Raw genomic sequence first — 19,615 nt, 5'->3', positions numbered from 1 at the left:
CCAGCACCTCTGTCACTTTGCCCAGACCCATTGGACCCATAGAATAGGGACAGCTATGGCACAGTGGGACCGAGGAACATCGCGGGGGACAGCGAGCGGATGGCGGCCCCTGAGTCAGCCCCGTGCCGCCCGCAACGCCCACCGCTCCCCGCCAGCGTCTGTCTCTCCAGCTTGTGATATTTCGCTCGCCGGGAGCCGCGCCGGAGACGGCACCGCAAACACGGCGGGTGCCAGATTGTGCCGCCGCAGCCTGGCACGGCCACGCGAGCCCCTCCCCACCCGCGCTCCGTGGGCTCCCCGCGCCGCCGCTCCCTCCGCGGAGACCCCCCCGCCCCCCGCCCCGAGCCCAGCACCGCGGACAGCGCCCGCCCCGGCACCGCGGACAGCGTCGCGGTCCCGCGTGGGTGAGGGGCGAGGGGTGCCGCCTCGGCGCCCACTCGCGATCGCCCCTCTGTCCCAATCCACGGGCACGGACGCCCCTGCCGAGGTGTCCGCCATCCGCGAGGACACAGCAACCCCGCGAGGGTCCAGACATGCAAGGAGGGCTTCCCCGCAGCTCGCTCCCCCGGGCTCACGGCCCCACGCGCGAGTCCCCGCGTCCCCAGTGGGAGCTGCTAGGAGGTCTCGCGTCCTCTGCGAGACGCTCCGCCGGTTCCTGGGGACGCGCTGCGGGGCGTCCCCGTGGGTAGACCTCGTTCCCACACATTCCTCAGGAGCGCCGCGATCCTCCGTGGAGTTCCCCCACGCGCGGAGCGGGACGGCCCGGCCCGGCCGAGGAAGGGTTAAGCGGCGGGACCGGCGGCGAGGGGCGGAGCGCGGCCGCCCCGGGATAAGGCGCGGCGCCGGGCAGGGCTCAGCCCCTCCGGGAGCCGCGGGTAGAGCCGAGCCGAGCCCACCCGTGCCATGCCCCGGGGCGGCGGCTGCCGCTCCTCCTCCCGGCGGCGCAGCGGGGGGTAAGGGGCGCGCACCCCCCCCCAACCCCGGCACCGGCCATGAGCCGACGTGCAGCGGGCAGCGCCTGAGCGCCCGGCCCGGTCCCGCCATGCGGCCCCCGACGGCTCGGGACCTGCCCCGAGGTAGGCGTGGGGCGGGCCGGGGGCACGGCCCCGAGACCCCCCCGCGGCGGGACGGGGCGGGGCGGGGGTCCCGGCACCCGCGGCGCTGCCTTCGGGACGCAGCGGCTGCCCCGGGGCAGCGCACAGAGCGCTGCGGGGTTAACGGGGCGCGCGGTGCGGGGTGCGCGCTGCCCTCGGGGCGCACAGTGCGGCGCAAAGGGTGCGCGGTGCCACAAAGCCCCGCGGGTGGATGCTCCATAGGGTCGCTGCAGCGGGGCAAAGGGGAAGCGGGGACGGTGCGGGGCGCTGTAGGAGGTGGGGGGGGGGGGGGGGGGAGGGGTGGAGCCGGCAGCGGGACCCTGCGAGTGGGGGGGCGGTTGCGCGGGGAGCGGAGCCCGGGAGCCGGTGACTTCAGCTCCGAACTGAGTCAGCCCGCGGCGAGGGGGAGTGACAGATGGGGCGCGGGAGGGGGGCGCCGGGGGGGCGCACGCCGGCACGGGGCGCCGGGGGAGGGGGGCGGCGCCGAGCAGCTGCGCCGGACGCCTCCGTGCGTCCCCCCCCCATCCCCATCCCCGCCGCCTAGCATCGGGGGGGGCCGCCTCCCTCCCTCCGCAGCGGGCCGTGGAGCCCGAGCCAGGCCGGGCTGAATTATGGATGAGGCGCTCGGGTTGCAGCGCAGGGCACTGGGAAGGCGGAGGGGGGGGGGGGAAGAGATGAGGAAGAAAGAAGGGGGGGGCGGGGGGCGCGAACACCCGGAGCGGCGGCGGCGCGTGTCACCGGGGAGCGCGTCAGCCCGCGCCCACGCGCGCACCGCCCCGCACGTGGCCGCGGCACGCGCGCACGTGGCTCCGCCCCGCCCCGCTGTCGGGGACGCGCGTGGGGGGCGCAGCCTTCCCCCTCCCTCCTTTGAGGGGGTCCCATGGGAGTATGGCCCCAGGGGAACACGGGGAGATCACAAGGGGCAAAGCCATGGAAGCTCTTTGGAGTGCAAATCCCCGTGAGGTGCTGGACCCAACGGGGTGGGTAGTGTCATGTGGGGCGTGTGTGGTCCCTGAGGGCTACCGTGGGATCCTGGCCTTATAGGATAGGCATGGCCGTGTTGAATGGTGCATTCCCCTACTGGCTTCTTACGGGATCTTTGACCTTATGTCGTAGCCCTAGTGGTCCCTAGGAGAATGTGACTACATGGGATGTATGTGACCCTGTAGAGCTCTTGGAATGCCTGACCTTAAGGGATGGCCATGACCATGACCATATGGGGTGGACATAGCCCTGTAGAGCTCCCGGAGCTCCTGGCTGTGTGGTATGGGAACAGCCAGGTGGGATGAGGATGGTACTGGGGGGGGTTCCTAGAGCCTGGTGGCAGCCAGTACCCCTTGGGGTGCTCTCCATGGGGTTGCTGGGGAGGGCCCTGTGTGGGGCGGTGGGTGCATGGGGCTGGGCCAGGGATGCAGGGGCAATGCCCCAGGTTGAGCCTCGGGCTGACGCCCCGCTGTGCCCGCAGGCGGGCACCTGGCGGCCCTGCTGCTGGCAGCGCTGGCGTGGGTGCCCGGTGGGTCGCCCGCCTGCCCCGCGCTCTGCACCTGCTACGTCTCGCCGCCCACCGTCAGCTGCCAGGCCAACAACTTCTCCTCGGTGCCCGCGGGGCTCCCGCCTGGCGCCCGCCGCCTCTTCCTGCAGAACAACGTCATCAGGGCGCTGCGGGCGGGCACCTTCGGGCCCAGCACTGTCACCCTCTGGCTCTACTCCAACAACATCTCCTCCATCCAGCCGGGCACTTTCCGCCACCTGCCCGCCCTCGAGGAGCTCGACCTGGGTGACAACCCGCACCTCCGTGTCTTGGCACCTGATACCTTCCATGGCCTCCGGCGCCTCCAGGCCCTGCACCTCTACCGGTGCCAGCTGGCCAGCCTGCCCAGCGCCATCTTCCGTGGCCTCCACAGCCTCCAGTACCTCTACCTGCAGGAGAACGGGCTGCTCTACCTCCAGGTCTGACATGGGCTGGACTGGGTCCTAAGACAGCCCTGTGTGGCAAGGCTATGGGATGTCCCTGGGGAGAATATGGGGGATGCCACTGAGGGGGTGGTGGGCAGTGCTTGCAGGCATGGGCGTGGGACACATCTCAGACAGTAACAGTGCAGGGTGGTGGGTGATATTCAAGGTGCAGAGACGCAGGGCAGTGTGGTGGCCATGAGGCAGAAACATGAAAGAGAGCTCTGGTTATACCCATGGAAGAGGTGATGGGTGATGCCCATGGGGCAAGGAAAGGATGATATTGTGGAGCAGGACCGTAAGGCAGGGAGATGTATGCTGCCTGTGGAGCAGGGGCATGAGGCAAGGTGGTGATACCTGTCATACAGAAGAGCTCTTGGTGATGATACCCTTGAGGTCAGGATATGGGGCAGGGTGATGGGTGGCACCAGAAAGATGGGGGCATGGCGGAGGACTCTTGGCACTGTCTGTCCAACAGAGAGATGGACAGTGACGGCCTTAGGGCAGCGGTCGGGGTGACATCCATGAGTTACAGAGGTGATACAGGGCGTTAGGTGGCAATATGGAGTTGGGATGACGATCAAGGTGCTGGGTTATGCCTGCAGGGATGGGATCACCCACCCGGTCCCTCACCTGCTCCCCACAGGACGATCTCTTTGCCGATTTGGCCAACCTGAGCCATCTCTTCCTGCACGGCAACCGGCTGCGAGCTCTGTCCGAGGGCGTTTTCCGTGGGCTGCCCAGCCTGGACCGCCTGCTGCTGCACGCCAACCGCCTGGCCACCGTGCACCGCCGCGCCTTCCACGGCCTGGCCCGCCTCACCATCCTCTACCTGTTCAACAACAGCCTGATGGCTCTGCCCGGGGACCCGCTGGCTGCGCTGCCCGCCCTGCAGTTCCTCCGCCTCAACGCCAACCCCTGGGCCTGCGACTGCCGTGCGCGCCCGCTCTGGGCCTGGTTTCGCCGCACTCGCGTCTCCAGCTCGCCCGTGCCCTGCGCCAGCCCTCCTCACCGCCGCGGCACCGACCTGCGGCACCTGCGGCCCCGTGACTTCGATGGCTGCCCCGAGGAGGATGAGGAGGAGGACGAAGGCAAAGATGAGGATGACAGCGACGGGGGTGGTGGTGGCGGTGGGGCTGTGGCCGTGGTGGGAACCCCCGGGCGGGCGCTAGGCCGCCCCGGCACCCTGCCTGCCGCACCGCCTTCCGCCTTCTACCGCGACGGGCTGCCGCCTCACGACCTGCGGGGCTCCCAGCCCCGGCCACCCCCTCCATCCCGTGACTCCCGCGGCCCCCCCGGGGACACCCCTGTGGCTGTGGCCCCCCGCCCGGCCCCCACCCTACTGTCCCTGCTGGGCCTGCTCCTACCCTATCTCTGAGCCCGACCGGGGGGCCTCTGGACCCCTCTCAGGTCCTCCCGAGGTGCTCGGGGACAGGAGGTGTCCCCAGGACTCTGCTCCCACCCGTCCCGAGTGAAAAGAACCCACGCAGGCACCGCGCGGTTGGGAATTCTTTATTAAAAATGGTCTTATTTTGGGAGCGTGGGGCCCAGCGGCTGCGGAGCTGGCTTTCCAGGTCACGGCGCTTTTTCCTCGTGAAATATTGATGGCCCCGGCACCGCTGCTGCTGGCTGCAGGGCCCCAGGGCGCACGCACCGCTCGCTGCGGCACTGATGGACGGACACACCGACGTTACACCCGGCAACGCCACCCCGTTGTCACGCCTGCAGCACCTCACACACCCCCTGTTTGCACGACAGGCACACGGTGGGGCGTAATGCGACCCACGAGCTGTGAGGACAGCGAGTGTGCGCACAGCCTGACCCACTTCCAGCCAGCCCCAGGGACGCGCCGGCACAGGCGCACTGCATGTGTACAGATGGATGGACATACAGTGCCCACCCCCAGGCCAGGGTCTCTCTGGGTGTTCCTATTTAGCAACGCTGTGCAGGTCTTCCTTGCCCGGTGTCCCTGCACACATGCGTATCTGTATGCGCAGCTCCAGGGTTGCCTCCATCCATGTGTCTCCCCCTACACGTCCCCGTGTGGGTGTCTCTGTGTGGTCCCTTTCCAGGGGTGGAAAGGGCATTGTCCCTCTCCAGCTGTCCATACCAGATATCCTTATGTGACTGTCCCAGTAACAGTCCCTACAGAGGTGTGGTGTTTTCTCACTGTCCCATCTGCAAGTGTTCCTTTGTGGCCATTTCTCCAGGTATTCCCCAGTGTCCTCCCAGCAAGCTCTCTCTGAGGGGCACAGCCCTGTTCCGACCCCATAAGGCATAAGGAAGGTCCCAGCTTATCTCTGAGGCTGACGTGGGCATGGCAGACAGCCCGGGGTGCCCCCCCCTCCAGCCGGGCCCCATGCAAGGCTGTCCCAGCAGCACACCCAGTGTTGGGGAACACGAGCAGGTTAGCGGGGCAGCCCTTGACACAGCACCACAAATGGGTTTGGGGGGCCCAGGGAAGCAGACAACTGGCCCAGAGCCTCCAGTTTATTGGTGTGGTGGGAAGGGGGGGTCTGAAAGGAAGGGCTCAGGCGGTGCCAGTGCCCTGCTGCATGCGCTTGAGGAGCTCTTCGTCCTGCAGCGACAGCTCCGTCAGCTTCTTGCCCATCCGCTCGTGGACATCCAGGTACTTGGCCACGCAGCGGTCCAGGCACACACTCTCGCCCTTCGACAGCTCCGCCTCCTTGTAGTGGGGGGGCACGCATTTGAGGTGGCACGCCTGCGTCATCCTGCAGGGCAACACTGTCACACCCCAACAGTTCTGCCCGGCACCCACAGTACCCTCCGCATCCCCAGCATCCGCAAAGCCCCCGCCGCCTCCACCCGCGACACCCCCCCGCCTCTCGCACTCCCAGCACCTCCCGCCCACGGGCACTCCCCCGGGCCCCGCCCCGGCCCCTCACGCCGCGCACCGGTTGTACATGTCGGCCATCATGTCCACCTCCAGCTCGGCCGCCAGCTGCTGGGCCCGCAGCGGGTCCATGGCGCTCCCGGACCGGGCTCCCGCAGGATGCACGTGGGACGCGCGCTTCCGCCCACACGCTCAGCCGCTCCGCCCCGCCGCCGGTCTCGACCAATAGGAGACGGGTGGGGGCGGGACAGCAGCGAGTCCCCGGCGCTGATAGGACGCGGGGGGGGGGGCGGGGCGGCGAGGAGCGCGGCGCAGAGTGGAGCGGCCGCGCGCTTTGGCCGCAATTCGCCCCAAAGGGGTGGGAGCAGAAGAGGCAATGGGCGGGGACAGCCGAGCTGGGGGCACGGCCTGTAGCGGGTCCGGCCCGGCCCACGCGTGACCTCCGCGTGTCCCCGTGGATCTGCCGGCACGTCTCTGCCCTCGTGTGTCGGTGCCTGCTATGCGTCTGTGTTCCCGTGCCCCTCTGTGTGATCGTATCTCTTATTTTCCCCCAAGTGTCTCCCCTGGATCAGTGTACCTCGTGTTCCTCATGTCACCCTTCTCTACCATATATAAGTGTCCCTCGTGTTCCTTCGTGTCTCACGCGTGTCACCCATCTCCTCCATGTGCCTGTCTCTCGTGTCCCCCCCTTGTGTCCCTCCATGTCCCCTTGTGCGCTTGTGTTTCTCATATCCCCCCCCACCTGTGACGCCTCCAAGTCCCCCCGTGCCCCCATGTGCACGTGTCCCCCCTTGTCCTACGTGTACCCGAGGTCTCACCTTCCCCCATGTCCCTGTGTCCCCCTTGTGCCCGTGCCATCCTGCAGTCCCCCGTCCCCAGGCCCCGCCCGGCCTCCCACGCCCCCCCCCGTCCCTTCCCCTCCCCGCGGTGCCCCCCTCCGGCCCCCGGCCCGCCCCGTCAACGCTGACTGAAGGCGGCACCTGCGGCAGTCACACGGCCGCGGGGCGAGCGGAGCGCGGTGAGCCGGGCTGCGGGGCGCCGGAGGGGTGTGGGGGGCGTCGGGGTTTGGGGGTGGGAAACGAGGACAGGACGGGATGGGGGGGAGGGAGGGGGCTCGGAGTTGGGAATAGGGAGCGGGTTGTGGAATTGGGACTGAGCTGGAGAAGCTGGGAGGGGGCAGGAGAGAAATCAGAATGGGGAATGGGTTGGGTTGGGGTGTGCAGGGGGGCAGGAGGGGCTGGGGATGGGAGAGGGGAGTGGGGAGTGGCTTGGGGTGAATGGGATGGGCTGAGGGGTGGCAGAGAGGGATCTGGGATACATAATAGGGATGGGATGGGGACTGGGGGCTGTGTTGGGGCGGCTGGGGTGGGTGGGCAGGAGGAACACTGAGGGGCAAAGGAAGGGCAATGAGATTGCATGGGGTGGAGGCATGGGATGAAGGCACAGTGGACACCTCAGTGACAGCCCTGCAGCCCACAGTAGGAGCATGGAGTCCCCAGCAAGTGGTGGAGCCCCCGCCCCGAGTGACACAGCCCTGGGTGACATCGCACAGACATCAACAGGGCCCACAGAGGGGATGGTGGGGGGGGACAGCAGGGAAAGCGTGGCACAAGAGGGGCAGGGGGAGGCTGGCAGAGCTGAAGGAGGGGCTGGGGGGGAAGCTGCACGGGATGTGGGGAGTGAGGGCAAGGGGGAGGCAGCAGAGAATGCTGGGAGTGAGGCTAAGGTAGAAGCAGCGAAGGATTATGGGAGTGATGCTAAGGGGGAGGTAACAGGGAATGCTGGGAGTGAGGCCAACATAATGGGAGATGCTGGTAGTGAGGCTAAAGAGGAGGATGCAAGGGATGCTGGGAGTGAGGTTAAGGGGGAGGCTGCAAAAGATGCTGGGAGTGAGGCTGAGGAGGCTGCAAAGGATGCTGAGAGCAAAGCTAAGGAGGAGGCTGCAAAGGATGCTGGGAGCGAGGATAAGGAGGAGGTTGCAAAGGATGCTGGAAGCGAGGCTAAGGGGGAGGCTGCAAAGGATGCTGGGAGTGAAGCTAAGGGAGAGGCTGCAAAGGATGCTGGGAGCGAGGCTAAGGGAGAGGCTGCAAAGAGTGCTGGGAACGAGGCTAAGGGGGAGTCTGCAAAGGATGCTGGGAGCGAGGCTAAGGGGGAGGCTGCAAAGGATGCTGGGAGTGAGGTTAAGGGGAAGGCTGCAAAGGATGCTGGGAGCGAGGCTAAGGGGGAGGCTGCAAAGGATGCTGGGAATGAAGCCAAGGCAGCAGGGGTTTCTGGGAGCGAGGCTGAGATTGCAGAGGATGCTGGCAAGGAGCCCGCAGCAGGGCAGGCTGCTGAGCACGAGGCTGAAGGGCAGGCCAGAGGCAGTGCAGTGCCACAGGAGGAGGCCAAGCCTGAGCCCAGGCCGGAGGCAGCGGGCAGCACCCAAGGCCGGCAGGTGAGAGGGGGCACGACTGGGCTGACACTGCCAGGGGCTGGGTACTGGGTGGCACTGGTGGGGTGGGGGTGGCACCGCTGTGGGTTGAGTGGCACAGTTGGGGCTGGGGGTGGCACAGGGTACGGGTGGGTTGGAGTGTAAAGTGGCGGCAGCGGGATGGATGGCAGCAGTGAGATGGTGGTACAGCTGTGCAGCCACCATGCCTGTGTCCACAGGAGCCCACCTGGCTGCAGGATGAGGATGATGAGCTGTGGCCTGAGTTCCCCCCCTGCTCGCCCACGGAGGGGGCCGCCAGCCCCACCACCCCACTCTCCCCTACCTCCCCTGTGTCTCCCACGTTCCCCGTATCTCCCACATCCCCTTCGCCTCCTGTGTCCCCCACATCTCCCACAGGTAAGGGCTACAGTGGGCACAGGAATCCCCTTCCAGGGCAGGGGAGGCAGGAAGGGGAATGGGATAAGGAATGGGGGGCGCAGTGGGCCCTCTCCCAGAGTCCCCTTACAGATCCCCATATACTCTGTAGAGTCCCTCTGTTCTCCGTCCCATTTGCCCCATTTGGGACTCTCTGCAGTGCCCCCAGGCACTATGGCTGCCCCAGGGAGGTAGTTTTATTCTGGATGCTTTCATCCTACTGACTCCTCTGTTCTCCCCTGCAGCTGGTAGCACTGAGGGCTCAAGAGGTAGTGAGAGGTGAGAACAGAAGAGCAACCAGCACTGGGGCTGCCCCATAGCCCTGCCCCGCTGCTGGCATCCCCATACCCTGTTCTCATAGGTGATATCCACAGTGGTGACCCTATCCCTGCTCACAGCCACCACCCCTGTGTTCCCAGTGGTGTGTCTGCAGTGGGGCCACGAGGACGGGTGCCCCCCCGGGTGGCATCTGTGGGGCGGCCACGAGTGAGCAGCCGGGCATATGGACGGAGTGCCATCCTGGAGAAGTTTGGGGGGTGAGTGGGGCCTGGGGAAGTCAGGGTGCGATGAGGACAGTGGGGAGGCCAGGGGACAACGGGAGGCAGTGGAGGAACATGGTCAGTGGGGTGGCTGGAGGGCATGGGGTGCTGGGGGGAATGGGAAAGCCAAGGGACAATGAGAGATATGGGACAGTGGACAGCTGGGGGCATGGGGCAATGGGGGGGACATTGAGAGGGAGATGGGACACTGAGGATAGCGCTGCCCAGTGGTGAGCCCCTGGGGAATATGCACCAATGGGATCACTGACTTGGCTACAGGGCAGCCACAGGCCCAGCCCCACACCTGAAGCGTGTGGGGGCCACGGGCTCAGTGAAGGCCATGCTGCTGGAGTGGTGCCGTGCCAGGACACGTGGCTACCAGGTGAGTAGTGGGGGACAGGAGGCTGGCAGAGGGCCAGCAGTGTCCTGATCCCTTCCCCTTCCTGCTTATCCACCCACACAGCATGTGGACATCCAGAACTTCTCAGGGAGCTGGAGCAGCGGCCTGGCCTTCTGCGCCCTCATTCACAGCTTCTTCCCCGATGCCTTTGACTATGGCAGCCTGGAGCCCCAGGACCGCCGGCGTAACTTCACCCTGGCCTTCAGCACCGCAGAGTGAGTGTGTTCCTGTCCTCATCCCTATGCCCATGTCCACCTGTGGGGCAGCCCTGGTGATGCCAGTCCTGCAGGGAGCGTGTCGACTGTGCCCAGCTGCTGGAGGTGGAAGACATGCTGCGGCTGACGGTGCCGGACGCCAAGTGCATCTATACCTACGTGCAGGAGCTGTACCGTAGCTTGGTGGCCAAGGGGTTAGTGAAGACCAAGAAGCGCTGAGGCCTCGCCAGCCCCATTCCCCACTTTGTCCCCCAGCCCCTAGGAGTAAAGGTTTGCAGTGCCATGCCGTGGTGCCTCATCTCTCGTGTGGACAGCATCATGCAGAGGGATCACGGGATTGAGGTGGGAGCTTTATGTACAGGACAAGTGGCACTGAGGTGGGGGCTCAGGGCCCGGGGGTGTCAGGGCGCGGCTCGGCATAGCGACGGGTGTGCTCCTCTGCCTGGTGCAGGAAGGCCTCAGGCCTCTCGCTCAGCTCACGGGCCAGCTCAGGGCGCAGCACCCGCTCGGTGCTGGGGTTATCGAGCAGCAGCAGCAGGTCCTGCAGCACTGTGGGACACAGGGGAGACATCAGCAAGGGTGCTTGCCGTGCCCCCCACCCCAGCCCCCAGCACCCACCATGCGTGGCACAGGTGATGGGCTCCCACTTCTCGGGGGAAGTGAGGGGCTGGCACACGGTGCCATCGAGGCCGACACCGGGGTGGTGGATGTTGGTGAGAAGCTTGACACGAGGAGGCACAAGGGGGTGATGTGGGGAGAAGGCCAGCTCGAAACGAAAGGCACCCACGTTGTAGGGGGGATTGTTCTGCAGCGGCATTGAGAGTGCTTCAGCCTCCAGCTGCCCTACAGGGGCACACCCCCCCCGGCTGCCCTGCCCCATGCCCTCCCCCAGAGTGAGTCCCTCCACGTCCCTGTCCCACCCTGCACGATGCCTCCTAGGGAAGCCCCCCAAGCTTGCCCCAGCAAGGACTCCCTCCATGTCCCCAGGGCACCCCCCACGACCCCTGGGACCTCCCTGTGCCCCTGTACCCCTCCCATCCCCCTTCCCCCAAGGACGCCCCATAGCCCCGTGCCCCAGCCCCCTCGTGCCCACAGGCAGCAGCAGTCCCCTCCAGCGCAGCACGTCACGGTCCACCAAGTGCAGGTCGCGGACGCCGCCCCAGCGCCGCACCTCCTCCAGCTCCTGTGGGCGGGCTCCGATTAGGGGGCGGGGCCTCAGCGAGGACACGCCTCCAGGCTCAGCCCCGGGGCGGGGCGGTCCGTGGTCCCCTCCAATGGGCTGTGTCAACCACCCGGCCCCGCCCCCAAGCGGCCGGTCTCACCCTCCGCTACACGCCGCCTCGCCGCGCGGTCCCCGTCGGGGAAACGAAAGAGGAACCGCCGCATAGGGTACTGAGCGCCCCGCTGTTGGCATCCGTTCCCGTCGCACGGCGCTACCTGTGCACGTGCACGCGCCCCCCGCCCCGAATACTGCCGCCTCCACCGGGTCTCCGCGCCCCGACACGCTCACGGCCCCGCTGCCCCGGTCCGGCCCCCCGGGCTGGGTGCCGATAGCGGGGTGTCCCCTCCGCTGACCCCGCGCCCCACGCACCATAGCGAGCCGCCTGCTCATGGTCACCGATGTCCGGGGCCCGGTGCCGCCGCTGCTGGGTGGGACGCCCCGGGGCCGCTCTCTCCGGGAGGGGCGGGGCGAGAGGCTGCGGCCCCTCCCCGAGGGCAGAGCGGGTGGGCGGGGGCAGGTTGGTCGGTGAGAGCCATGGCGATGGGGGGGGCAGGTCCTCCAGCGCGGGGCGGGACGCAGGGCTGGGCCGTATGGTGCCGGGAGCCGCGCTTCAGCCGGGGGCCCCCGCCAAGCCTGGCCCCCAGGCACCTTCCGGCTGATTTACGGGAAGCCTCTATGGCCTCCCGCCCTCCTTAATCTTTAACCAGGCAGGCCTGGCTCCGGCCAGTTCCCCCCTGCGGCCGGCCGGACTCTTGGGGAGCGACCGGACGGCCACCAGGTGGGCCCGGGGTGCTGCCCCTCCATCCCACGGGGTGGGTGGTGGTGTCGTGCAGGGAGCACCTGGTGCTGAGGGTGTGTAGTTTGTGGGTGTGGGGAACGGGATGCTGAGTGCCAAGGGGTGTTGGGAGTGAATGGGGGTTACTGGGTGTCCAGCTGATACTTTGACCAATGCTTGCCCACCAGGTTGCTCACCATGAAGCTGTGCCTGCTGCTGGTGTGCCTGGTGGCCACGGTCACAGCCACTGTCACCCCGGTAAGCGTGGCACGGGGACGTGGACTCCCTGCAGCCAGCTGCCCCCTGCCCACCCTCACCAGTGTCCCCCTGCCCAGGTGTCCATGCCGGATACCACTCCTTCCAGAAGGATGAAGCCAATCAGACTGCAGCCAGCACGCATGGTGATCCTACGTCCCACCACAAGCCCACCAGGGGACACAGGGACACCAACCCAGCCTGTGTCCAGTTCCATGTCAGAACCCAGCCTGGATGCTGTGTTGGAGGCCTTGCAGCCTCTGGGCCCTGCGGAATTTGTGGCAGCACCCGAGGAGCCTGACACTGCTGCTGGCGGGAGCACGACCACATCTGAGCCTGGGACCACCACAGATCCCCCCAGCAGCCCTCCAGGCGCAGTCACCCCACCGTGCCCTGGGGACGAAGAGCCAAGTGAGACCTGCAGAGCACCAACGAGGGAGCAGAAGGAGGAGGTGGCCAAGGCGCTGGGCACCTTTGCCCTACGCTTCTACCAGCACATGGCAGAGTCTGCCAAACCCAACACCAACCTGCTCTTCTCCCCCCTCAACGTGGCCCTAGGGCTGTCACACCTCCTGCTGGGTGAGGGGCTCTCCATGGGGTGTAGCCCATACACCCACAGCCTTCCCGGCTGCCAGGCCCCTCTGAGCCTCACCATTGCCCTCAGGTGCCCGCGGTGAGACCCAGCAGCGCCTGGCTGCCATCCTGGGGTACCGGCCAGGGCTGACCTGCATGCACGGCGCCCTGCGGCAGCTTGCCAACGTGCCAGGCCTGCTCTCTGCCACAGAGATCTTCCACCACCCAGGTAAGACAGACACTAGCAGGGAGGAACAGTGGGGTGGGCAAGGGGGTGACATCATCCATACTACCATGCAGACCTGCACCTCCGACCCCGCTTCTTGAATGAGTCATGGCAATTCTACGAGGCCAGGCCACGGGAGCTGAGTGGTAACGAGAGCCTGGACTTGCAATGCATCAATGAATGGGTGCACAAGGCCACACGCGGGCTTGTGCCCCATCTGCTGTCTCAGCTGCCTGATGAGCCTCGCCTAGTGCTGCTCAGTGCTGTCCACTTCCAGGGTATGGCACAGTTCCCAGGGTGTATCCAGGATCTGCCCTGAGATCCACCTTGGGAGCCACCTTGGGATCTACCAACCTCCATTTCTCCATCCCCTGGTGGCCCTCAGCCCCACAACACCCCACCCCATGGGCACTGTGTCCCTGCAGCCCGGTGGCAAAAGCCATTCAAGACCAAGCATACAATGCTGCTGCCCTTCATGCGCCATGGGCACCTGCCAGTGGATGTGCTCACCATGACCAGCAAGAAGTACCCTGTGGCATCCTTCACAGACTCCCACCTGCAGGTCCAGGTACTGCATCCCTGTGCTTGTGGAGCATGATGTCACAGCATGATGTCATTGCTGTGGCATGGAAGGTGATGTGGTGATGTCATCCCTGGAGCACTGATGGGAAGCCAGGCTATGGCATCGCTCCCATGGCACTGAATGAGGAGGCCAGGCTATGATGTCACACTGCAGGTGGGGCGGCTGGAGCTTAGTGGGGGGCTGAGCTTGGTGGTACTGGTGCCACGGGGACCTCCAGAGGCCCTGGGGGCTGTGGAGCGAGCGCTGGACCCCCCCACCTTCCTGGCACTGCTGCAGAGGGCAGCCAACACCCCCACACGCCCTACTACTGTGGCCCTGCCACGCCTGCACCTCGACCTTGCCATGGATGTGGTGGCCAACGTGCATGACATGGGTAAGGCATCCCCCCATCCCTGCCTGTGCTGGAGTGATGTCACCTACTGCACATAAGTTGACAGATGATGACATCACTCCCTGCAGTAAGTCACCTGCACCTTTCCCCTGCAACTTCAGTGCCCCCAGTGACATCAGTGTCCCCCGTGTTTCTGGTGTTTTTGTATACCTGTGTCCATTGGTTCTCTGGCGGCCCCAGTGGCTCCAGTATCCTCCATGTCCCCTATATCCCTTTGTATCCCCTGCTGTTTGCCATTCCCCATTTGTTCCTGGTGTCCTTTGGTTTCCCCTTGTTCCCAATGCTCCCACCCCCTGCTGTCTCCATGCCACGGCAATGGCACTGTGTCTGGTTGCTGCAGACTTTGGGCTGTTCCTGGATGCGGAGCTGTGTGGGCTGGCACGGGGCCCGGAGGTGGCAGTGGATGCAGTGCAACACCGGGCTGTGCTGACGCTGGACGAGAAAGGCGTGGAGGCAGCGGGTGCCATGGCCACCTCGGTGGCCCGCACGGCTCTGCAGCTGGAGGCTTTGCAGCCCTTCCTCTTCGTGCTCTGGGATGAAGGCAACGCCATCCCCCTCTTCATGGGACGCCTTAGTGACCCCCAGGCCTGATGCCTGCCCCTTCCTTCACTCCATTTCTTCCTTCCCTCCTTCTCTTGTCCCTATCTACCTTCTCTTCTTCCTCCTTACACTTCTCTCTCCCTCTTCCCATTCCCCCCTCCCTGCTTCTCTATATCTTCTCACCCTCTCCTCCCCCTTTCCTTCCCTCTTCACTCCATCTTTCCCTCTTTCAACAACCATTCAGCCACATCTTTTTCTCCCTTCTCCCTCCCACACCTCTGCCCAAATCCTCCCGCACCTCCCAAATCCTCTGCCTCCATTGGGTGCTCCTGGCGCCCCAGCAGCTCCTGTGCCTCTGTTTCCTCCATCAGCTCTTGGTCTGAGGCCCCAATAAAAGCTCTGAGTCACTGACTGGCTCCTGTTGGAGGGGGAACACTATTGCTGCTGGTGTGCCAGCTGCTGTCCCCCTGGCGTTGCCACCTCCCCCTGGCACTCCAAAGTGACACTTGACGCCTTCCTACAAAAATCTTTTATTCCACTAGAAAAGCTGCCCGCAGCCTCTGTGTGCTGGTGACGGGCCCCATGCCCTCACCCTAGCAGGTGGCACAGGCTGGCATGGGGTGCCCTCCCTGGAGAGCAAAGTGGGGAGGGCCCATGTCAGTTGTCCAATGCCAGGTGCCTGCCAGGGTAGGTGCCATTGTGGTGTCCCTCCCATGCTGCTCAATCCCAGCCGTTCTCCTTGACCATGTGCGACATCTCAATGATGAACTTCCCCTCCTTGTACTTCTGGCTGCTCTCGAATGCCTGCTCCTGTGGGGATGGCAGCCTGAGCCCCCTCAGGGCCCAGGTCACAGGACATGTGCTATGGATTTAGGGTCCCAGGGCAACTATTGTGGGTTTGGGGTGCCTGCACAGTGGGCTGCAGCAGGGCTTTGGGTAACCAAGCGGGATTTGCGGTGCCGTGGGCTCAGTGTGACCGTATTATGTCTTTGGGATGCCCAGGCCAAGGGATTGGGGTGCCAGTGTGATGCCCAATCCCAGGTTGGGGGCGCCAGGGGCACTCACGTATTTCCAGCCCAGGGTGGTTTTGCAGTTCTCGCAGAAGATGTCAGCCACAGAGTGAAGCCCAGTGAGCAGCAGGCGCTGTTCGGCCGGGCCACAGCCCACATTAACCCTGCACCAGACAGGGTGCTGTGGGCATGTCTGGCGATGTTCCTTCAACCTTCTCCAGGACAAGTGATAGTGATGATAGCTCACCCCACTCCCCCCTCCCAGCATCCCATCCCCCACCGCAGTACTCACACCGAGTTGAACAGGTAGGCACGGCCATGGCTGCCCTGGAAGGACTGCAGGGACACAGCGTGACTCAACCCAGCGTCCTCTGTGCCTCCCTCACTCCCCTCCTCCATCACCACCATGCCACCGCAGGGAAAGACTTTCTGCCATGGGGACACTGTGGGGAGTATGGGCACAGGGGGATACCTGGCACTCTCAGGACACCATGGAGGGGACACTGCAGAGGGGATGCTGTGGAGGAGGAGACAGCATGGGGGGACAGCATAGAGGGGACAACGCAGAAAGGACAGACACAACTACCCTGGGGACACCCTGGGGAGACCCTCACTATTTCCCAGGGACACTGCAGAGGGGAAGATGGCCACACCAGGGCCCCGGGGAGGTGACGCGGGCGCAGAGGGGGCACCTTGGAGATGAGCTCCTCGTGCCTGGCCAGGTGTGCACGGCAGTGTACGCAGCTGTAGGTGCGGTGGGAGCGCGGTAGGTAGCTGTGAAAGGTCCGGGGAGGCAGACGAGTGGTGGCAGGGACCCGGTGGCGGCAGGCGGGGAGAACGGCCGGTGGCAGGGCCCCGGGGGGCCGCGGGGGTGCGGGGGGCATGGTGCAGCCCCCGCACAGCCGCTCGCAGGGGAAGAAGCAGCGCAGCAGCGTGCTGAGAGCCGTTGTCCCTCCGGGACGGGGGGTGGAGCGCGGCTGCCCAAGGGTCCCCCGGACGAGAAGCGGGCGGTAAGGGGGGGCGGCCTGCGAATGGTTAAGCGGGATGGGGTGAGGAGGGGGCAGCGCCGTGCCTCCCGGCACCGCCGTAGTTCCCCCCCCCCCCCCCCTCCCCCCGCGTCCCTCCGCTCACCGCCTGCCGTTGTCCCCGCTGCCGCTGTCGCCGGTGCCGGTGCCGGTGCGGGGCGGGGGCACCAGGCGGCCGCGGAGGGGGTGGGGGGGAAGGGAGGGGAGCGCCGCACGCCCGGGGACTGCATCATGGCGCCGTGACTCATTGCTCGACGTCACCGCCCGCACCCCTCGCCGAGACGTCACCGCCCGGCAGCACTACGTCACCGCTGCCCCCGGCGCCGAGCTGCGGGCGCTCTACCGGCTCCCGCGCGCTGCCGAGGGACCCCGGGGCGGCTGCAGCGAGTCCGGGGCGGGAGGGGAGCGCAGCTCGCGGCGTGCCCGTGGCACGTAGCGGGGCCGGGGGCAGTGAAAGGGGGAGAGGCCATGGCCACGGTGCCCCAGTAGGTGCTGTGCAGATGAGACGCGGACGAACACCGGGAAGCACGGGGAGCGGCACGCCGCAGCAGGCCCCGACTGCATCTCCCAGCAGGCCCCGCGCGGCTGCCACGGCAACGCCCCACGCGCTCCCGCTGATGGAGCGGGCGTGCGGGCCGCGCTCTGACCTCACCTCCGGCGTTTGCCTGACGTTACTTCCGTCGCGCTCCGTGACGTAACGGAAACGCGACAGCCCTGCCAGAGTCCCGGTAGGCTCGCGGAACAGCTGTAGGCGCTGTCAGGTACTGACGGTTGCCAGGCCCCGGGCTCAGGGTACAGCCCTACCGCGGTTCGCGGTAGGATCGGGCCGGGCCCGCGATGGCGGACGATGGCGGTGATGAGAAGAAGCAGGTGGCGAAGTTCGAGCTGGAGCGGGAGACAGAGCTGCGTTTCGAAGTGGAGGCCTCGCAGACGGTGCAGATGGAGCTGCTCACCGGCATGGCTGAGGTGTTTGGCACCGAGCTGACCCGCAACAAGAAGTTCACCTTTGACGCTGGTGCAAAGGTGGCCGTCTTCACCTGGCACGGCTGCACTGTGCAGCTCAGTGGGCGCACCGAGGTGGCATACGTCTCCAAGGATACGCCCATGCTGCTCTACCTCAACACTCACACGGCCCTGGAGCAGATGCGGAGGCAGGCAGAGCGCGAGGACGAGCGGGGGCCCCGTGTCATGGTGGTGGGCCCCACCGATGTGGGCAAGTCGACTGTGTGCCGCCTGCTGCTGAATTATGCTGTACGCCTGGGGCGCCGGCCCACCTTTGTGGAGCTGGACGTGGGGCAGGGCTCCGTCTCCATCCCTGGCACCATGGGTGCCCTCTACATCGAGCGGCCGGCTGATGTGGAGGAGGGCTTCTCCCTGCAGGCTCCGCTGGTCTACCACTTTGGCTCCACCACACCTGGCACAAACATCAAGCTTTACAACAAGGTGAGTGCATGGAGTCCCTGTCATCTTGTGGTTGGCCCTGCTTGGAGCAGGGTGGAGCCTCCAAGGAGTCCTGCCTGCCCCTGTGAGTTAGGGATTGCCCATCTAGTCCTATTGTTCTATAAAACCATGGTGCAATACTAAGTTAAGCACTGAGGTCCAACAAAAACATGAAGGGTAAAAAGCTGGCCCAAATGCCTCGTGTCCTCTGCCTGCAGTTTGGTGATGGCTAGAAGCCCTTTTTTTGGCTGAAGGTTGCCCTCAGCCCCAGTGCACTCATTTAACGTGCTTTATGGACAGCTTCAGCACTGAATGTGGCTGCTGCCCCTTTATGGCTATCACTGAGGGGTGGTCAAGGAAGGATTTCAGCCAAAGTGGCTTCCCATGGCCCAGGCATTGCCTCTGCCTCTTAGCACCTAATAAACCTGCTGAGTGAGTTAGGAGCATTGCCTATCATTGGACTGGTCCTCATCACATGGCCTCCAGCTGTATTGATGTCTTTTGGGAACAGAAACATCCCTCTCAACCTCACGTACTTTATCCTCATGTCCCAATATCTGCCTGCAGATCACATCCCGCCTGGCTGATGTCTTCAACCAGCGATGTGAAGTGAACCGCCGTGCATCGGTCAGTGGCTGCGTCATCAACACATGTGGCTGGGTGAAGGGCTCGGGCTACCAGGCTCTGGTGCATGCTGCCTCAGCTTTTGAGGTAGATGTGGTGGTGGTGCTGGACCAGGAGCGGCTCTACAACGAGCTTAAGAGGGACCTGCCCCACTTTGTGCGCACCGTTTTGCTCCCCAAATCTGGCGGGGTGGTGGAGCGCTCCAAGGACTTCCGGCGGGAGTGCCGAGATGACCGCATCAGGGAATATTTCTATGGCTTCCGGGGCTGCTTCTACCCCCATGCCTTTGACGTCAAATTCTCTGATGTTAAGATCTACAAAGTAGGGGCTCCCACCATCCCTGACTCCTGCCTGCCACTGGGCATGTCGCAGGAGGACAACCAGTTGAAGCTGGTGCCGGTGACGCCAGGGCGGGACATGGTGCACCACCTGCTGAGCGTCAGCATGGCCGACAGCCCCGATGACAACATCTCAGAGACCAGCGTGGCTGGCTTCATTGTGGTCACTGGGGTAGACCTGGAACGCCAGGTGTTCACTGTGCTCTCGCCTGCCCCTCGCCCACTGCCAAAGAACTTCCTTCTCATCATGGACATCCGCTTCATGGACCTGAAGTAGCTCCAGCAGGGATGGGGCAGGGAGTCCTGGGCAGAGGGGACACATGGGGATGTCCATGCGTGTAGCCCAGCGCTTGCTTTGCCCAGCAGCTTTCAGGCCCTGGGTTTGTGCCCTTGTGCCAGCGGCACAGGAGGCTGCCTCTCGTTTTTATCTTTTTGTAAAGTTTGTTATTAAATCTCGCTGCCCTTTGGCTCCGTGGTGCTTCCTGCTTTTTGTCTCGGCTGCAGGATGGAAGGATTGGCCCCGGGTGCTGACCACCCACCCCCGTGGATGCTGAACAGGAACCCCAGGCCTATCACAGGAAGACCATCGGTCAAAGCGAAGCAGGGCGGAAGACGCTCCTTTTCCTCCGCTCCGCGGACACGCACGGGCTGGGCTGGGCTCCTGTCTCGTCCCACGGGTTCGCCCCGCAGCACACAGCGCTCAGATCCCCTCC

The 19,615-nt window shown here is 65.3% G+C and overlaps 7 protein-coding genes across 21 annotated transcripts; 4 read left to right on the top strand and 3 right to left on the bottom strand.

The window, feature by feature from the left end:
* Window positions 1-815: 815 nt before the first annotated feature.
* On the top strand, window positions 816-5,380 carry RTN4RL2 (reticulon 4 receptor like 2). Its single transcript, XM_048949748.1, has 3 exons — window positions 816-1,076; window positions 2,560-3,044; window positions 3,694-5,380. Exons 1-3 carry the CDS (start codon window positions 1,043-1,045, stop codon window positions 4,423-4,425), a joined length of 1,251 nt encoding a protein of 416 aa, XP_048805705.1. The 5' UTR covers window positions 816-1,042; the 3' UTR covers window positions 4,426-5,380.
* Window positions 5,381-5,488: 108 nt separating this feature from the next.
* On the bottom strand, window positions 5,489-6,103 carry TIMM10 (translocase of inner mitochondrial membrane 10). Its single transcript, XM_048949769.1, has 2 exons — window positions 5,963-6,103; window positions 5,489-5,779 (listed from the first exon to the last, which is right to left on the bottom strand). Exons 1-2 carry the CDS (start codon window positions 6,031-6,033, stop codon window positions 5,578-5,580), a joined length of 273 nt encoding a protein of 90 aa, XP_048805726.1. The 5' UTR covers window positions 6,034-6,103; the 3' UTR covers window positions 5,489-5,577.
* A 699-nt stretch (window positions 6,104-6,802) lies between these two features.
* On the top strand, window positions 6,803-10,221 carry SMTNL1 (smoothelin like 1). Of its 12 annotated transcripts, XM_048949729.1 has the most exons (8): window positions 7,272-7,876; window positions 8,057-8,080; window positions 8,117-8,335; window positions 8,551-8,728; window positions 9,108-9,282; window positions 9,565-9,667; window positions 9,749-9,900; window positions 9,975-10,221. In XM_048949729.1, exons 1-8 carry the CDS (start codon window positions 7,388-7,390, stop codon window positions 10,117-10,119), a joined length of 1,485 nt encoding a protein of 494 aa, XP_048805686.1. In that variant the 5' UTR covers window positions 7,272-7,387; the 3' UTR covers window positions 10,120-10,221. The 12 variants fall into 12 exon arrangements, with proteins under 12 accessions (XP_048805675.1, XP_048805676.1, XP_048805686.1 ...); XM_048949718.1 differs by adding an exon at window positions 6,803-6,919 and having other exon boundaries at window positions 7,374-8,335; XM_048949719.1 differs by adding an exon at window positions 6,842-6,919 and having other exon boundaries at window positions 7,381-8,335.
* Window positions 10,222-10,285: 64 nt separating this feature from the next.
* On the bottom strand, window positions 10,286-11,607 carry UBE2L6 (ubiquitin conjugating enzyme E2 L6). Of its 2 annotated transcripts, XM_048949762.1 has the most exons (4): window positions 11,492-11,607; window positions 10,994-11,083; window positions 10,519-10,705; window positions 10,286-10,449 (listed from the first exon to the last, which is right to left on the bottom strand). In XM_048949762.1, the coding sequence occupies exons 1-4, from the start codon at window positions 11,510-11,512 to the stop codon at window positions 10,286-10,288; spliced, it is 462 nt and encodes a 153-aa protein (XP_048805719.1). In that variant the 5' UTR covers window positions 11,513-11,607. The 2 variants fall into 2 exon arrangements, with proteins under 2 accessions (XP_048805719.1, XP_048805720.1); XM_048949763.1 differs by lacking the exon at window positions 10,994-11,083 and having other exon boundaries at window positions 11,492-11,597.
* Window positions 11,110-14,876, top strand: SERPING1 (serpin family G member 1). The gene is made up of 8 exons (XM_048949735.1): window positions 11,110-11,289; window positions 12,086-12,155; window positions 12,233-12,731; window positions 12,817-12,954; window positions 13,026-13,229; window positions 13,377-13,519; window positions 13,688-13,907; window positions 14,266-14,876. The coding sequence occupies exons 2-8, from the start codon at window positions 12,096-12,098 to the stop codon at window positions 14,514-14,516; spliced, it is 1,515 nt and encodes a 504-aa protein (XP_048805692.1). The 5' UTR covers window positions 11,110-11,289; window positions 12,086-12,095; the 3' UTR covers window positions 14,517-14,876.
* A 109-nt stretch (window positions 14,877-14,985) lies between these two features.
* YPEL4 (yippee like 4) lies at window positions 14,986-16,703 on the bottom strand. 3 transcript variants are annotated; one of them, XM_048949760.1, is made up of 5 exons: window positions 16,607-16,703; window positions 16,168-16,500; window positions 15,768-15,811; window positions 15,531-15,687; window positions 14,986-15,275 (listed from the first exon to the last, which is right to left on the bottom strand). In XM_048949760.1, the coding sequence occupies exons 2-5, from the start codon at window positions 16,357-16,359 to the stop codon at window positions 15,186-15,188; spliced, it is 483 nt and encodes a 160-aa protein (XP_048805717.1). In that variant the 5' UTR covers window positions 16,360-16,500; window positions 16,607-16,703; the 3' UTR covers window positions 14,986-15,185. The 3 variants fall into 3 exon arrangements, 2 of the variants coding, with proteins under 2 accessions (XP_048805717.1, XP_048805718.1); XM_048949761.1 differs by having other exon boundaries at window positions 15,531-15,639; window positions 16,607-16,702; XR_007377940.1 differs by lacking the exon at window positions 16,607-16,703 and having other exon boundaries at window positions 14,986-15,656; window positions 15,768-16,281.
* A 492-nt stretch (window positions 16,704-17,195) lies between these two features.
* Window positions 17,196-19,369, top strand: CLP1 (cleavage factor polyribonucleotide kinase subunit 1). Its single transcript, XM_048949741.1, has 2 exons — window positions 17,196-17,943; window positions 18,508-19,369. Exons 1-2 carry the CDS (start codon window positions 17,338-17,340, stop codon window positions 19,177-19,179), a joined length of 1,278 nt encoding a protein of 425 aa, XP_048805698.1. The 5' UTR covers window positions 17,196-17,337; the 3' UTR covers window positions 19,180-19,369.
* Window positions 19,370-19,615: the final 246 nt, after the last annotated feature.

Source organism: Lagopus muta, chromosome 6 (assembly GCF_023343835.1).
Source record: "Lagopus muta isolate bLagMut1 chromosome 6, bLagMut1 primary, whole genome shotgun sequence".
NCBI lineage: Eukaryota > Metazoa > Chordata > Aves > Galliformes > Phasianidae > Lagopus > Lagopus muta.
This window is presented reverse-complemented; position numbering and strand designations above follow the sequence as displayed.

What these genes read in the sequence shown, in the direction of transcription:
- RTN4RL2 (XM_048949748.1), top strand. Translation starts at nt 1,043, where the DNA reads ATGCGGCCCCCGACGGCTCGGGACCTGCCCCGAG. An exon ending in GGCTCGGGACCTGCCCCGAG is followed by an intron (nt 1,077 to 2,559) that starts GTAGGCGTGGGG and finishes CTGTGCCCGCAG; the next exon opens with GCGGGCACCTGGCGGCCCTG. An exon ending in ACGGGCTGCTCTACCTCCAG is followed by an intron (nt 3,045 to 3,693) that starts GTCTGACATGGG and finishes TGCTCCCCACAG; the next exon opens with GACGATCTCTTTGCCGATTT.
- SERPING1 (XM_048949735.1), top strand. Translation starts at nt 12,096, where the DNA reads ATGAAGCTGTGCCTGCTGCTGGTGTGCCTGGTGGCCACGGTCACAGCC. An exon ending in AGAGATCTTCCACCACCCAG is followed by an intron (nt 12,955 to 13,025) that starts GTAAGACAGACA and finishes ACTACCATGCAG; the next exon opens with ACCTGCACCTCCGACCCCGC. An exon ending in ACTCCCACCTGCAGGTCCAG is followed by an intron (nt 13,520 to 13,687) that starts GTACTGCATCCC and finishes GTCACACTGCAG; the next exon opens with GTGGGGCGGCTGGAGCTTAG.
- UBE2L6 (XM_048949762.1), bottom strand. Translation starts at nt 11,512, where the DNA reads ATGAGCAGGCGGCTCGCTATG. An exon ending in GGAGGGGACTGCTGCTGCCT is followed by an intron (nt 10,706 to 10,993) that starts GTGGGCACGAGG and finishes ATGCCGCTGCAG; the next exon opens with AACAATCCCCCCTACAACGT. An exon ending in CATCACCTGTGCCACGCATG is followed by an intron (nt 10,450 to 10,518) that starts GTGGGTGCTGGG and finishes TGTGTCCCACAG; the next exon opens with TGCTGCAGGACCTGCTGCTG.
- SMTNL1 (XM_048949718.1), top strand. Translation starts at nt 7,388, where the DNA reads ATGGAGTCCCCAGCAAGTGGTGGAGCCCCCGCCCCGAGTGACACAGCC. An exon ending in GTCCCCCACATCTCCCACAG is followed by an intron (nt 8,729 to 9,107) that starts GTAAGGGCTACA and finishes CTGTTCTCATAG; the next exon opens with GTGATATCCACAGTGGTGAC. An exon ending in CTGGCCTTCAGCACCGCAGA is followed by an intron (nt 9,901 to 9,974) that starts GTGAGTGTGTTC and finishes CCAGTCCTGCAG; the next exon opens with GGAGCGTGTCGACTGTGCCC.
- CLP1 (XM_048949741.1), top strand. Translation starts at nt 17,338, where the DNA reads ATGGCGGACGATGGCGGTGATGAGAAGAAGCAGGTGGCGAAGTTCGAG. An exon ending in ACATCAAGCTTTACAACAAG is followed by an intron (nt 17,944 to 18,507) that starts GTGAGTGCATGG and finishes ATCTGCCTGCAG; the next exon opens with ATCACATCCCGCCTGGCTGA.
- YPEL4 (XM_048949760.1), bottom strand. Translation starts at nt 16,359, where the DNA reads ATGCCCCCCGCACCCCCGCGGCCCCCCGGGGCCCTGCCACCGGCCGTT. An exon ending in ACGAGGAGCTCATCTCCAAG is followed by an intron (nt 15,812 to 16,167) that starts GTGCCCCCTCTG and finishes GTGTCCCTGCAG; the next exon opens with TCCTTCCAGGGCAGCCATGG. An exon ending in GCCTACCTGTTCAACTCGGT is followed by an intron (nt 15,688 to 15,767) that starts GTGAGTACTGCG and finishes GTCCTGGAGAAG; the next exon opens with GTTGAAGGAACATCGCCAGA.
- TIMM10 (XM_048949769.1), bottom strand. Translation starts at nt 6,033, where the DNA reads ATGGACCCGCTGCGGGCCCAGCAGCTGGCGGCCGAGCTGGAGGTGGAC. An exon ending in ATGGCCGACATGTACAACCG is followed by an intron (nt 5,780 to 5,962) that starts GTGCGCGGCGTG and finishes GTTGCCCTGCAG; the next exon opens with GATGACGCAGGCGTGCCACC.